General features: G+C 42.0%; 1 protein-coding gene across 2 annotated transcripts in view; it reads right to left on the reverse strand.

The window, feature by feature from the left end:
• ACSS1 (acyl-CoA synthetase short chain family member 1) overlaps positions 1-12,360 on the reverse strand; it is a 218,870-nt gene that overhangs the window by 87,162 nt on the left and 119,348 nt on the right. For both annotated transcript variants that reach the window (XM_040351016.1, XM_040351015.1), the window contains exons 5-6: positions 5,663-5,815; positions 941-1,088 (exon numbers count right to left, since the gene is read on the reverse strand). In XM_040351016.1, the coding sequence (XP_040206950.1) occupies positions 941-1,088; positions 5,663-5,815 (301 nt within the window). The remainder of the gene's footprint in view (positions 1-940; positions 1,089-5,662; positions 5,816-12,360) is intronic.

A 12,360-nucleotide genomic window follows, 5' to 3' on the forward strand; every position in this document is an offset into this window, starting at 1 on the left:
TCCGCCTCGTTAGTCCTGCCTACTTAAGCCTTCCAGTTCACTTGCTCTCTGCCTCCACCTTGGTCAACATCACAGAGACTATCTCCTGCGTTCCTGTTGAAGACTTGCTTGGCTGACACATATCTTCTGGCTCCTGATCCCGCTTGCTGTTCTACTACATTCTTCTCTGGCTCTATGACATTTGGCTAGGCTGACTATCCGATCTGGTTCCTGAACTCTGGCTATGTTTTGACTACGCTTACTCTGTTTATCTTTTTATTATTATTATTAAACAAGTGTGATTTAACTGTACTTCTGTCTCGGTCTGATTCATGGTTTCTGACAAAATCATAAGTTCCACATGTGTCAAATTAAGTGAAAAAATCTTGTATTCAGGACAAATCAGAATCCCTACACCAGGTGAATACACTGCCACCACAAATAGGAATAGACTCTTACCAAATAGCCTGGACTCTTTATTATAAAGGGTCATAAAGGCTAGAAGTTTTTACTCCCCAACACTGGTCACAGATAGGAGATAGGGGAAACTATCCCAGATCGACCACAGGATGACTCCGCCGTCCGCCAAAAACATCCATGTAGCACGATGACAGGCATGTGTAGCTCTGCCTGACTAGTTTCGTCACCAAAAGGACTTCTTCTGGGGTATATGAAATTGATGATCATTAACTCCACAAAATCCTAACTTTGTACAAGTGTACAAAGTGTACAAGTGTACAAACTGATGCTGGTAGGAAAGCCAAAGGTGGTCACACAAAATGTTGCTTTGATTTAGATTTTTCTTCTGTTCACTTACTTTGCATTTTGTAAATTGATAAAATTAAACTACTAAAATATATATTTTTGAAAGCATTCCTTCTTTACAGCATTTCTTCACACCTGCCTAAAACTTTTGCACAGATTTAAAATACAAATAAAGTACAATGTCAAAAACTGTTACCTGGATTTGGATAAGTTGGAGTGCTCTCAAATAAGACACTGGTGGCTCCATTACAGAGGGGTCCATACACAACATAGCTGTGCCCTGTTATCCAGCCAATGTCAGCCACACAGCCAAACACATCTCCTTGACTGTAATCAAACACATACTGGGAAAAAAAAAAGAATAAACTTTACAAAGTAACAAAAAAACAAAAACACAGATATGTATTCATTCTTCATAATCTAAAATAAATAAGAAATCCCAAAAAGAAAGCGAGAGAGCTTTATAATGGCCACACCAGAACTTCCAGTATACTTTCCCACTGTTGAGTCCCAAGAGATAATAAAAAAATGTCATGTCAGTTAATCCCCAGCATCCAACAAACACTGAATTATCATTTGTATGGATTTGAACTAAGCTAGTTTTAAGTTTACATAAAGCATTTATGACTTTCTAACATGGCAAAAAATCTACGTATTTTCTGTTCTTCCAGGAATGAAGTTGTGAATGTGCCTTGAAATATTTTGCACACTACAGACTTCCTGTTTTATATTCACACAAAATGAACAGCACTAGCAGTATCTTAAAAAAAAACACAAAAACAAACGCACTGAACACCCAGCTATTGCTGGGTGTCCAGTGCATCCCTATACCTTTAAGGAGAGTGGGGCTCCCTCCAAACATCCCTGCCCCCAATCTTTTTTTTTTTCTTATCTTTTATTTTATTTTATCAAAAAGGAAAAAAAAGAGACATACAAAACAGAATACATGATCCATAAAATTCACCATCCATAAATTTCAAATATAAACACTTCTATATGCACATTTGTGCCTGTTCACCCTACTTCAATCAGTCCGGTCGGCATAATCAATCACCATATCTATGCCTTTTATATCCCCTTGGATTCCATTTGTATCCTTCTCTCCTTCTTACATTAACCTCTTACCCCTTAAACAAAAACTCCCCCCTTCCCCCCCCCAAAAACCCTCCCCATACTACCCCCCCCCCCCACCCAAGATGTAGGGCTCCTAAACTTATATGGTCCCTTGTACAGATATACCACTCCTGATGGGTCTACATTGCTCCTATTATCACTCTTCTAGAATTCTCTTCCCTTCCTCTGAACTGATAAATAAATTCCATCCTGTCCAGGTTTCATTATATTGTTTTCTCCTGTTTTGGGCTGAGAGGACCAAATCCTCCATTGCTCCTACGTCCCAGGTCCTATTAAGCCATCCCGTGATGGAGGGAGGTCTAGAATCCCTCCACCGTAGGGTGACCCCCGCTTTTGCCGCGTTAATCAAATGACACACTACTGATTTCTTATAATTCTGAACCGGGATCTGTGAGCAATGAAGCAAAAAGAAGGCAGGGTCATCTGCAATCAGATGTTCTGTGAATTTTTGAGATATTCTCTGAACCTCTACCTCATTTTTTCACAGGACCAGAATATATGCAAGAGTGTTCCTTGCTCTACCCCACATGTCCAGCAACATTCCGAGGTTTCCTTAGCAAATTTATGAAGCCTTGCTGGGGTGTAATACCATTGTGTGAGAAGTTTATAATTGGATTCCTGGGTCTTTGTACAGACTGAGGAATTCAATGTCAACATTTTTTTTTGTTTACATTGGATTGGAGTGAAAGTCCTTCCTAGATCCTTCTCCCAATTACTAATACCTGGCATCACAAAATCTTCCGGGGGTGTGTTCAACAACCCGTACATATTAGATACTTAAATACTGTCAGTTGCCGTTGGAATTCAATTGCTGACCCCAAAGATCTAAAAAAATGGCTTACTTGAAGCACCTGCCAGAGTTTAAGTTCAAAAATGCCCCCTACCTTTGTCAGGTCATCAATGGAAGGCCAGGATCCTGACTGTAAAAAGTGTGATACCTGATAGAGGCCCTTCTCTGTAAGGTTATCGAATGTTCCTGTTTCCAAACCTGGTATGAAATTAGGGTTTCCTAATATGGGTAACAAAGGTGACTGGCCTGATGAAAATTTCTGATTCCGGCATATCTTTGCTGTATTTTGTAACGTAGGTTCTATTGTAGGATGTTTCTTGAGATAAATAGGTAGTGCTACATAACACCAAGGTGCTCTAGATAGAGGTATCGGGCTAACCTGTTGTTCCATGTCCACCCAACGTTTGAACTCCCCATGTCTGCACCAGTCCACCAACCTTGTCAAATGCGCTGCTCGATAGTATTTTACTATATCTGGGACTGCCATCCCACCTAAGCGCTTGGATATCATCAACAAATCTCTCTTAATCCTTGGCCGTTTCCCCGCCCATATCAATTTCATAAACAAAGTACCCACTTGACAGAGGAAGGCTGCTGGGATATTAATTGGCAATGCCTGGAACAAATACAACATTTTTGGTAGAATACTCATCTTCACTATATTGCTCCGGCCAAACCATGAATGCAGTCCATGTTGCCATTTGTCTAAGGCCGCGTACACACCATCGGTCCAAACCGATGAAAACGGACCGAGGTTCAGTTTCATCGGTCCAAACCCTCCGTGTGTACGCCCCATCGGTCTTTTGTCCTTCTGACAAAAATGAGAGAACTTCCTTTAAAATCGAACCGATGGACCGCTGACCGATAGGTCCAAACCGATGGTTAGTACACAAAAGCATCGGTTCAAAACCCGCGCATGCTCAGAATCAAGTCGATGCATGCTTGGAAGCATTGAACTTAATTTTTCTGTGCACGTCGTTGTGTTTTACGATACCGCGTTGGACTCGATAGTTTTTTTTAACTGATGGTGTGTACGCACATCAGACCATCAGGCTGCTTCAGCGGTGAACCGATGAAAACGGTCCGTCGGACCATTCTCATCGGATGGATCGACCGTGTGTACGCGGCCTTAGAGTGTTCATATTGAATTATACAATGGTGGAAAGTTTAGCTCAAAGATATTCTATATATTTGATGATATATGTGTACCCAAGTACTTTAGGTCCGTCCCCCATTTAAACCCGAAGTTCCGTTGTATGGTATTACTCATCAGGGTGGGCACTGCCACACTTATTGCTTCAGATTTAGTATTGTTTATTTTCAAATTAGGCAGCCTTCCATAGATCTCAATTTCTCCCACATGGTTGGGGAGTGAAACGTATGGATTGGACATTGAAGAAAGCAAGTCATCCACGTATGCGCCACCTTGTGTATCTGCTCTCCCATCTGTACTCCCTGAATATCTGGATTTTGGCGGATTCAATTAAATAGGGGCTCTAGTGAGAGAGCAAACAACAAGGGCAAAAGGGGGCATCCCTGTCTTGTACCGTTTATAATCTTAAAAGGTATAATCTTAAAAGGTTGTGATTGTACTCCGTTTACTCTTACTGAGGCACGTGAAGTCGTGTAGACACTCATGATCCACCTAATCATGTGTTCCCCCAATCCCACATGTCTCAGCACCTCCAAAAGAAACTGCCAGTTCACTCTATCAAACGCTTTCTCAGCGTCAGTGTTCAAGAATACGCAAGGATTTTTTTTCTCCCCAACATAATGGACCAAGTTAAGGATTTTAATATGTATTATCCCTAGCTTCCCTCCCAGGGACAAACCCTACCTGGTCTAAGTCAACTAACTGTGATAACCATGGTTGAAGTCGGGACGCCAATACCTTCGAAAAGAGTTTTAGGTCTACATTTAGTAGCGAAATTGGCCTGTAACTGCCGCACTCCGCCGGGTCCTCCTTTGGAATTACTGTGATGTGTGCCAGAAGTGCATCCGGGGGTAGTGCCGCAGTACTGCCAAGTGCATCAAAGACCTTTGTCATCTGTCCATTTAATAGGGTAGAGAATTCCTTGTAATACCTTATGGTAAATCCATCTAGGCCTGGAGCCTTCACGGACTTAACCTTTTTTAAGATTGCATCTACCTCTTTGATGGAGATAGGAATCTCTAAACTATTTTGGGCTAGTTATGGCAATTTAGATAGTCCAGCAGAGGATAAATATTCCTCTATACCTGGCTGTGAAACCACTGCTTGTGTCAGATTGTATAAAGAGGAATAATATTCTCCGAATGTCTGAGCTATATCTCTTGGTTTTCGCACTAATTGTCCCTCTTTCCCTTTGTGAAGGCCGGATTCACACCCATGCAGGTGGCAGTTTGCATATCCATGGTGCATTTTGCATTTTTCAATACATGTTTTTGAAGTCCATTGAACCAATAACCAGAAAAACAGTCCCTGGCCCCTTCCATAAAATGGATATATGTGAATGTGACCCATCGGAAAACATGTTAAACAAACTGTAGTGTGTTTCTGCAAAACTGAAAATGCACTAAAAAAATGCATAGGTGTGAACCAGGCTTTACTGTTGATTTACAGCCCCTTTATATTTATTTCAATGATGCATTTACCTTTTTCTGGAGTTCAGCTTTAACCATATAGGATCTACCAACATTTGAAATATCAGGTTTGAGTAGGCTGAACACCAATTTGAAAATATTTAATGAACATAAAATATAGCATATTTCACATTCTGTACAAACATGATTCCAATTTACATTCTTCTATTTTGAACATATTGCCTGTGTGTGTTTGTGGTTAGGATGGCTCATCCTCACACAAAGGCAAAGAAGGAAGTTCCAAGTCCAACATAAACTAGGCATGCTGTTAAAATATAGAAGTGATACTTTCTATGTTTTGTACATTGTCATATTGTTTACAATATCCACACTGATATGTGTTTCTACCTATGAGATATACACTATACATACCTTGTGTGTCAGGGAAGAATAGAGAAGGTAGCCAGCCTGTGTATGCACAACACCCTTTGGCTTCCCTGTACTACCCGAGGTGTACAACATAAATAGCATGTCTTCACTGTTCATGGGTTCTGGAGGACAGATGGGATCTGCTCTAGCCATCTCCTGCAAATCAAAGCAAGACAATGTTCATACATTTGCTCACATACTGTTTATTGTTTCATGGTGCTGGCAAATTTTGCAGAACTTTATACAGTAATTAGTACCATAAATTGTTGCCTAAAGGAGCCTACAATCAAATGTCCTAATTATAGGAATGCATATACGAACACGCAAATTAAAAACAATCCAGTTGGAAACCTACCCCTACATTTTGGTTTTCACTAGGGAACCATGGCTTGAAGCTATTCCACATAGGGAAAATACTGACTATATGCAGACCCTGATGGTAATCGAATCTAGAACATGAATGCCACATGACATTATGAGTACAGTAATTTTTATTGATTTCTAGTTATCTTAAAGTAAAACTAAACAATTGCATTAAAGTGGATGTAAACCCACTCTCATCCTTTCTAAACTACTGCCATAGTGCTGATCTATAAGGATATAGATGCCTCCTGCATGTATCCTTACCTGTCAAATATCTCCCCTCTGTCTGTTATGAGACCCGAAAAACTGCAGATTCTGTGGGTGGGTCTGTTGTCTGTGGGTGGAGTCGTGATGTCATTAGACTCCCCGCCCACCTCTACACTCCCTTTGTCAACATGCATTAGTATTTTTTACAATGAACTTCTGCTATGATCACTAACATCCAGTCAAAATCCAGAAAAGTCATCACATGACTTCACCACGCCCAATCATGCTGAGATGTAGAGAAGCCAATCCTCTGAGAGCTGGAGAAGAAAGAAGGAGGTGATATGAAGTACACAGAATGTCTCTCTCACACTGTGCATGAGATATGTAAATCACCTGTCACTCACAGCAAGGGGGAAGAACTGACTACTATTTCTCTGTGTGTTAGTTTTTATCACACTGAAAAAAGATAAGAGGATTGCTCAGAGCTGGATTAACTCTTCATGGCAAGACTGGGCACAGATGACATGAAATCCTGTACTGTACAAGGTGCAAGCCTTAATTAAAAATAAATAAATAAATATGGTTTACATCCACTTTAATCTCCAAAATGAATTCATACTCATCCACTACTTAATGGCCCTGTAATCTACTATTCATGAAATTGTTCCTTGTTGTGTTTTTGCCACCTTCAAACGCCCTCCTTTAGCTCCTGAACATCTCCTTTTCCTCATTACTTCCATTTGTTTGGAAAGAGCAGTGCAAGTATGTGCTCATTCACACTACAGCGACTTGGGATCCGACTTGTGTCGCCCCAAGTTGCGTGACATGAGAAATTACATGAAAGTGAATGAGAGCCGTCTTAATGCACACTACTGAAGTCGCTCCGACATCAGAAAAGGTTCCTGTACTAATTCAAGGCGACTTCTAGGCAACTTAAACCCATTGATTTCAATGGAAGTCACCCCTAAAGTCGGAACACTATCTTAACTGAAGCAACTTTACAGGAAGAGAAAATAGTTTTCTCAGGCAAACCCCTCCCTCCCACAGAGCTGATTTTTTTTTCTAAATATTTGCTTATGACATATGTAGGCTCTTTTCCTGCTTTACTGTGCTGGATAAGGGTTGTGTTTCTTCTCACAATGCAAGTCTATGCTCTGGCCAACTCATTAAAAACAATACACTTATTTTGTAGGTGATACCGTGTTTCCCCGAAAATAAGCCCGGGTCTTATATTAATTATGCCAACAAAAGACACAGTAGGGCTTATTTTCAGGGTAGGTCTTACCATGTAATGTGCTGTCTTCTCTCCCCCTCTCCCTCCCTGCCTATCAGGAATCCCCAGTGTGAACCAAGTTAAAATGCTAGTAAAATCCTATAATCCACTCTATTACAGTATTAAATAATGTACAATGTGTGTGTTTCTGTAATATAATTGTGCCAAATACCTTTGTTATAGCGCCATTCTGCGCTTCTGTTACCCGCCAGAGCTCTCTTCCCCACAATTATATTACAGAAACACACACATTGTACATTATATACTACTGTAATAGAGTGGATTATAGGGTTTTGCAAGCATTTTTAACTAGGGCTTATTTTCAGGGTAGGGCTTATATTGCAACCCGCCTGGAAAATAACGCTAGGTCTTATTTTCAGGGTAGGTCTTACCATGTAATGTGCTGTCTTCTCTCCCCCTCTCCCTCCCTGCCTATCAGGAATCCCCAGTGTGAACCAAGTTAAAATGCTAGTAAAATCCTATAATCCACTCTATTACAGTATTAAATAATGTACAATGTGTGTGTTTCTGTAATATAATTGTGCCAAATACCTTTGTTATAGCGCCATTCTGCGCTTCTGTTACCCGCCAGAGCTCTCTTCCCCACAATTATATTACAGAAACACACACATTGTACATTATATACTACTGTAATAGAGTGGATTATAGGGTTTTGCAAGCATTTTTAACTAGGGCTTATTTTCAGGGTAGGGCTTATATTGCAACCCTCCTGGAAAATAACGCTAGGTCTTATTTTCAGGGTAGGTCTTATTTTTGGGAAAACAGGGTATTATTATTTGAAATTTGTTACTCGGTTCAACTGAATAATTGGGGTAGAAAATCTACCCTGCCTCTAGTGGCCAGTCAACAAATCTCCATTTATTAAATATACATTTAATAAAACACCAAAATAGGAAAGGGAAGATTGTAAAATGTAATAAAATGAAAAATAATAATCAATAGCAATCAGCGCAGTCACCTTAATGTCTTACACAATAAATGAATATAATAAGTACAAAAATACACGCACATCTCTAGTCCTGTTCTCATACCGTTATGTGACTCCACTTCAACCCTTAAATATGCAATCTATCAATAGTGTAGCACAACCTTTTAAACAAATATAAGTGAACATATATACAGTGCCTTGAAAAAGTTTTCATACCCCTTGAAATTTTACACATTTTGTCATGTTACAACTAAAAACGTAAATATATTTTATTGGGATTTTATGTGATAGACAAATGAATATGTGAAAAGTGTGGCATGCATTTGTATTCAGCCCCCTTTACTCTGATACCCCTAACTAAAATCTAGTGGAACCAATTGCCTTCAGAAGTCACCTAATTAGCAAATAGAGTCCCCCTGTGTGTAAATAAATCTCAGTATAAATACAGCTGTTCTATGAAGTTCTCAGAGGTTTGTAAGACAACCTTAGTGAACAAACAGCATCATGAAGGCCAAGGACCACACCAAACAGGTCAGAGATAAAGTTGTGGAGAAATTTAAAGCAGGGATTAGGTTATAAAAATATATCCCAAGCTTTGAACATCTCACGGAGCACTGTTCAATCCATCATCCGGAAATGGAAAGAGTATGGCACAAATGCAAACCTACCAAGACATGGCCCTCCATCTAAACTGACAGGCCGGGCAAGGAGAGCATTAATCAGAGAAGCAGCCAAGAGGCCCATGGTAACTCTGGAGGAACTGCAAAGATCCACAGCTCAGGTAGGAGAATATGTCCACAGGACAACTATTAGTCATGCACTCCACAAATCTGGCCTTTATGTAAGAGTGACAAGAAAAAAGCCAATGTTGAAAGAAAGCCATAAGAAATCCCGTTTTCAGTTTGCGAGAAGCCACACGGCAAACATGTGGAAGAAGGTTCTCTGGTCAGATGGGACCAAAATGTACCTTTTTGGCCTAAAAGCAAAATGCTATGTGTGGCGGAAAACTAACACTGCACATCACCCTAAACACACCATCCCCACCGTGAAACATGGTGGTGGCAGCATCATGTTGTGGGATGCTTTTCTTCAGCAGGGACAGGAAAGCTGGTTAGAGATGATGGGAAGATGGATGGAGCCAAATACAGGGAAATCTTATGCCACGTACACACGATCGGTTCATCCGATGAAAACGGACCAATGGATTTTTTCATCAGATATCCGATGAAGCTGACTTTCATCAGTCTTGCCTACACACCATCAGTTAAAAATCTGTTTGTGTCAGAACGCGGTGACGTAAAACACTACAACATGCTGAGAAAAATGAAGTTCAATGCTTCCGAGCATGCATGGATTTTTAACCGATGGACTTGCCCACAGATGCACGCACTTTGACCACGCGGTCTCTAAAAAAAGAGAGGCGAAGGACTAATGGGGCTGGTTGAGCGGGCAAATCCTCTCACTCCCTTATAGGGAGTCCCTCTGCCCCGTTGGGCTTCAAAGCGGAGCAGGTAGGGCGGGCTGTGTGGGAGGACCCCCTCACACACCCGGGGCATGGAGAAAGGTGGCAGATTGCCTCTGGGGGAGGCCTGCCTACTCCCAACTCCTGCAGTCCGGCTCCTCTCTCGAGTCCACGCACAAAATACACTTTAAAAAAAAATGTGGAAAATTCCAAGGGCGATGAATACTTTTTAGAGGCAATGTAAATCCAAAAAAGTCCACACAATAATTTTCATATAACACAAATCCCCAAGATTTTCTGGGCTTCCAACCACCCGAAACTGACATATTGTCTTAACTTCTCATTACATATCACCCGTGCACCACATACAATTCACCTCCTGTGAACCATATAAGCTCACCTCCAGTATTTGACCCCAATAAATTAAGGTCACTAGCAGGCCCAGATTTACTCCTTTTGCCACCCCAAGGCCAGGTCCTTCAATGCCACCCCCGCCAAAAAAAAACTGAAAGTCCCCCAACCCGTGCCCATCATTGCCGCCTCACCATCATTGCAGCCTTACTGTGCCCTCATTGCAGCCTCACTCACCATCATTGCTGCCTTACTGTGCCCTCATTGCAGCCCCCCTCACCATCATTACAGCCCCTCTCACCATCATTACAGCCACCCTCACCATCATTACAGCCACCCTCACCATCATTGCAGCCCCCCTTACCATCATTGCACCCTTACTGTGCAAAACAATGTAGCCTCACCAGTCAGTGTGTGCATTACGCACATCGGGCATCTCCTGTTCCTGCTGTGTCACGGAGCTCCCTGTGAAAAGTTGGGCGTGTTGTGATAAAAGTCCCGCCCTCCTCCTAGACCAGCTCGTGTGATAGACAGAACACTACCTCTATCACACGAGCTGGTCTAGGAAAAGGATGGATGACTTTTATCACAGCGCGCCCAAACTTTTCACAGTGAGCTCCGTGACACAGCAGTCTCCTGCTGTGTGTTACAACCGGCGCCGCCCCTGCACCCACTGCCGCCCCAAGGCCTGGCCTCGGTGGCCTTGTCAGGAATCTGGCCATGGTCACTAGCTTTTGCCCCTTCATGGGCTGTATATTAGATGTCTCCTCAAAATGTTTCTCCTCTTCTCCAATCTCTCCGAATGGAAAACTTCAATCATGAAAAAAGAATTGGGAAAAATGGTTCTCTCCATATATTTAAAAGGCTCATGGATCAGGCGTAATGCGTATAGGGGTGGAGCCATTTTAGTAATGTCATATGGTGGCCATCTGTAGTCAACAGAGCCTGTGGTGAGAGGAATGCTTCTTACAATTTTGTAATACATTGTATATAGCACTGTTTGTGCACTTGCTTGTGAGTGTCATTTAAGAGGTTTATATTAAATTATTTTAAATGTACAGAGACCATTATTGGTCCAATTCTTTTTTCATGGATGAATGTCTGCAATTGGAGAGACTGGAAATGAGGAGAAACATCTTGAGAAGCCATTCATTATACAGCCCATGAAGGAGCAAAAGCGCTATTGACCTTAATTTATTGAGGTCAAATACTGGTGGTGAGCATATGTGGTTCAATTGCATGTGGTGCAGGAGTGATATGTAATGAGAAGATAAGAAGATACGTCAGTTTCACCGGTGGTTGGAAGCATGGAAATGTTTGTTTACATGTGTTCAGGGCCAGACTTACCATTGGGCTTGACTGGGCTCAAGTCCATGGGCCCCGCCCAATAGGGGGCCCCGGATGACAACCCCCTTTTTTTTTTAGGGGTCCGGAGGTCCCCAGGCCCCCGGACGGCAACCCCCCCTTTTTTTATTTATTTTTTATGAAAACCCCACCTATTTTTTTTTTATATATTATATATATATATATATATATATATATATATATATATATATATATATATATATATATTATTATTATTATTATTATTAAAGGGCCCAGAGGTCTCCAGGGCCCCCGAATGGCAACCCCCCCTTTTTTTTTTTTATATATTTTTTTTTCATTAAAAGGCCAGAGGCCCCCCCCCTACTCAATTTGCGGCAGCCCCCCGCTTCTCAATTTCAGGCGGCAGCACCCCCCCCCCGGTTCTCTGCTCCAGCTGTGTAAGGGGCCCCAAAATTCCTGATGGCGGCCCTGCGCATACCTCCCAACACGCACGGATTCTGCGGGACTTTCCCGCACAGACAGCTTCTTCCCGCAGTCCCGCGAAAGGGTTAATTTTCCCGCACTGCAAGAGGAGGCAGCACGGAAGCAGGAGTAACCGGAGCGGTGTGTGGAGGACTGTGACTGCTGAAGGGAAAAAAGCCGACAGCCAGGCTAATGACAGTCTGTGGCCCCGGCTGTCGGCACACGAGGGGGCAGTCCCCCCGCTCAACAACTACAAACCCCCCCCAGGTGGAACCGGAGCGGTGTGTGGATGTCTGCTGAAGGGAAGA

Source organism: Rana temporaria, chromosome 4, assembly GCF_905171775.1.
Source record: "Rana temporaria chromosome 4, aRanTem1.1, whole genome shotgun sequence".
NCBI classification, from domain to species: Eukaryota; Metazoa; Chordata; class Amphibia; order Anura; family Ranidae; genus Rana; species Rana temporaria.